The 3,884-nt window shown below is 30.9% G+C and overlaps 1 protein-coding gene across 1 annotated transcript; it reads left to right on the forward strand.

The window, feature by feature from the left end:
* The first annotated feature begins 1,841 nt into the window (after positions 1 to 1,841).
* Positions 1,842 to 3,662, forward strand: LOC131603491 (uncharacterized). Its single transcript, XM_058875805.1, has 3 exons — positions 1,842 to 2,009; positions 2,441 to 2,597; positions 3,478 to 3,662. Exons 1-3 carry the CDS (start codon positions 2,007 to 2,009, stop codon positions 3,522 to 3,524), a joined length of 207 nt encoding a protein of 68 aa, XP_058731788.1. The 5' UTR covers positions 1,842 to 2,006; the 3' UTR covers positions 3,525 to 3,662.
* The last annotated feature ends 222 nt before the right edge of the window (positions 3,663 to 3,884 follow it).

Raw genomic sequence — 3,884 nt, forward strand, 5'->3', positions numbered from 1 at the left:
AGTAGAAGCTCTAATTTTCAAGATCTTTGATCCCATGTCTAATTTATTGACTAATGATGCATGATGTGTTAATGACCTAATGGAGAGTATGTAGATGAAATGCAAAGCTTAAGCCAGTTAGAAATAAGGGGTAGGACAAATTTGGGGTATGACAGTGTACTCCAAATTTACTAATTTATATATATCACTGTCATATTATTTTAAAAGTGTATGGTTTAATTTATACAAAATTAAAAATAATAGTATATATATTGTCAATTCCATCGGAGCATCTCTAAACACAAAGTTAAAAATTAATGTTTGGTGTAGTTTGAAAGATACATCTCTGAATTCTATCTAATGTAAATACAAAGATACATCTCTGGATCAATTTATGTCAAAAACGACGTTACAGTAATGATACTTAAAATGCATCTCAAAAATAACATTTGAAAAAATATGAAGTCTCAAATAGGACGTAGTAATGATACTTCAAAAGTGTTTAAAATGTATTTTAAAAATCAGAACAACATTTTAAATTTGACATAAAATACTTTTTTATTACTTTGAGGGATTTCTTAATGCAAATATGTAGTTTAAATAATTGGCAAAATACTCATTTTGGTCCCTTAACTATAACTCTGGATTCATACTGGTCCCTTAACTTTCAAAACGTTTCATTTTAGTCCTTTTTGCCTAATTAGCGACGGATTTAGCGATCGTTTTTCAAAGGTTTTCCGTCGCTAATTAGACAAAAAGGACTAAAATAAAATATTTTGAAAGTTAAGGGACCAAAGTGACACGAAAAAAAATTAAGAGACCAAACTGAACCCGAGAATATAATTAAGGGACTAAAATGAGTATTTTGCCTAAATAGTTCTATGAGATCAAAAACTTTTTCTTTAACTCAATTAGTCCTTGATAATAATAATTATAATAATTATTTATATATAAATAAATAATTTTTATTTGTATGTTGGAACACCAATTAATTTAATTAATTTATGAAGGAGACTATAAAAATTCAAAAAATATTTAATAGAGAAAAAAAACTGGTTTTCTTAAAGAGGATTAAAAAAATAATAAAATTAAAAAAAAATCAAAAGTGCATTTAAATTTTAATTTATATGTTTTTCTTTATCGTATAATTTTTTTTTTTTTTTTTTTGGTTTATAACCACCGGTTTAGTCCGGTTCGGGGGAACAGCTCTGGCATCAAGTGGGTCAAGCCCTCTCCCGATTGCAGTTGCGGGGGATCGAACCGTGGTTCTCCCTACCAAGTCCAGCGCCAATCACCACTGGACCAACTAACGATTGGTTCTTTATCGTATAATTTAGTAGTTAAATTTCACTTTAAAAGAAAGACAAAAACTATTAATTGACTTAACAGAATCAATTAATTTGTATATAAAGCTTAGATAAATAAATAAAAACAAAACAAACTCTTAGTACTAGTTTCTACAATTACGACAAATCATCATTCTTTTAAGAAGCTATGACAAATAATTTTTTTTCTTACAACTACATGTCATCATTCAAAGAGACATATCCATACACTTGTCTTAACAGTTAAAATAATTAATTCATCCAACAGTTACCATATTTATCAACATAAAAATAAATAAAAAAACCCACCCTCTTTTTTTACTAAAAAATCCACCCATTTATGGAGGCTAAACCATTTGTAGAGACTCATTCATTCATTCACGTATTAAACCAAACCTCACCCAGTATCCAAATGCCACGTGTACACGTTTAACATCCTCAGCCAATCCCGAAAAAGCCGTGACGTTATACTCGGCTATCCATTACTAACTTCAACGGAATTAGGTATATTGTTTAAATAATAAACCAAGTAAATAAATAAAAATAATCAGAAAATAAATAACCGCTAACATCGTTCATCGCAGATTCACAAAGCTCTAAATAAAAACTCGGAGAGAGCCACTGCCGGTACCATCACCGTCGTTCAATTTTCCGGTGATCTCTTCGTTTTCTACCGCAGTTCCAATCTCTTACCAATCAAACATGGTTCGTCTTCCTCCTCTCTCACTGTTCAACTTCTTTGACTTTCGTTTCCGTTTAGATCTGTTGGTTATTTTAGACTCTTTTGTTTTGCTAAAATTAAATTTTTGTGAAATGAATCTGAATTGTTGTTTGAATTTGAATTATCTCGAATCTGTTAGGTTTTTCAATGCATGCATAGTTTAAATCTGAATCTCTAGAAATTAGGTTAAATTTTGAATTATGTTATGAATTTCATTATTTCTAGGGTTGATTGTGAAGTTTTTTGGTTGCATACGGATTAATGTGCTATACTTTGATTAAGTTTATGGATCTGATGTAATTTGATCTGATCTGATGTTTGTGATTTTGAGCTAGTTAAGTTTTGATTTGATTTGGTTTTGCTGTGTTAATTTAATTGAAGATGAGATGTGGAATTTTTCTGTTTTGTTGTGCAGACTACATCAAGGCGTCTCTCGGTTAGGAAGGTGGAGAAGTTTGAGAAAAACATTACAAAAAGAGGATTTGTGCCAGAAACAACTGTTAAGAAAGGAAAAGACTATCCTGTTGGCCCAATCGTGCTTGGGTTCTTCGTCTTTGTTGTCATTGGATCATGTAAGATTATCCTTTCAATGCTATTCACGATATGAGTTTTACTGATTTTTGTTTTCTTTATTCCGTAATCGTGTTAGTAAGTCTTGTGCAGAATTGTAAATTTTTATTGTGTGTGATTTTTTGGTATGAATTGTGAATTGATGTTTTGAAAACTGAATTTAACTGTTGGGTTATTTGAGGGATTCTATTGCAGTCTTGTCGGTTTGATGTCCTTCAGTTTTTGAAATGTTGTTTGAAAATTATTTTATTGAAAGCTGAGTACCATTAATGTTAGACTAATCAAGGATTTATGGTTAACTGATTAATGGTTAAAATGAACATTGAGTACATCTCTTTCGCTGAAGCTCACTTGAGTACATAATTCATTGCGGAACCCCTGAATTGAATCACATTTTCCAATTCTCTTTGCCAAAATGAGTGAAAAGCATTTGGTTTACAATTATTGTTGTTGAATCAAATATGCATGTCGTTGTTGATTTATGTCATAGATAGTTGATTTATGTCATAGAGATATAGTTGATTTATGTCATAGAGATTCGACAAAGTTTTATATTGGTTGTTGACTGTCTAGCACAACTCTCTCATTTTATCCGCGCGTGGACCGACTATGCATATTTAGGATTGAATCAAATATGTCTCTACAAACAATATTTTATTTTGTTTTATATTAAAGATTAGAATGAAGATGGGGAAAGGGTATTTGCTTAAGTGGAATTCAATTTGGGATTTAGCAAATCCCAAAGGAATTAGTGTGGCTTGAGCAAATGTTTTAAGTACATTCTTACAGATTAGGATTATATATTTACCTTTCATTTATTAACATTTTCATGGGCTATGTCGTATAGTTTCATTGACATGTTTGCATGTTTTTATTGCACAGCTCTGTTTCAGATAATCAGGACAGCAACCAGTGGAGGCATGGCATAATGGAGCTCTTTGAGTTTGACTGTATCATCTTTTCTTTCTTAGCCCTGTAGAAAATATGAATATACTTTTCTACATGTACTTGAACAATACCCGGTTCCTGTTCATGTTTTGGTGAAGTTTTAAGGATATTTTATTATACATCATCCATTGCACCTCTTCTCTTTAATTTTACTTATTGCGGCGGATTGATCTTAGTAGTTAGTTGTGAGAGCTATTAATTATGACTATGACAGATCATATTTTCATTATTCCTGCACCCCAAATTCAAATGGCAAGGGTGTGGACGTTTTTATTTTTGAACTTCAAAGCGATTCTCACATTTTTTGAGAAGTTGTTAACTAGTCTTACATAATTTTAGTT

The sequence above is a fragment of the Vicia villosa genome, linkage group LG5, assembly GCF_029867415.1.
Source record: "Vicia villosa cultivar HV-30 ecotype Madison, WI linkage group LG5, Vvil1.0, whole genome shotgun sequence".
NCBI lineage: Eukaryota > Viridiplantae > Streptophyta > Magnoliopsida > Fabales > Fabaceae > Vicia > Vicia villosa.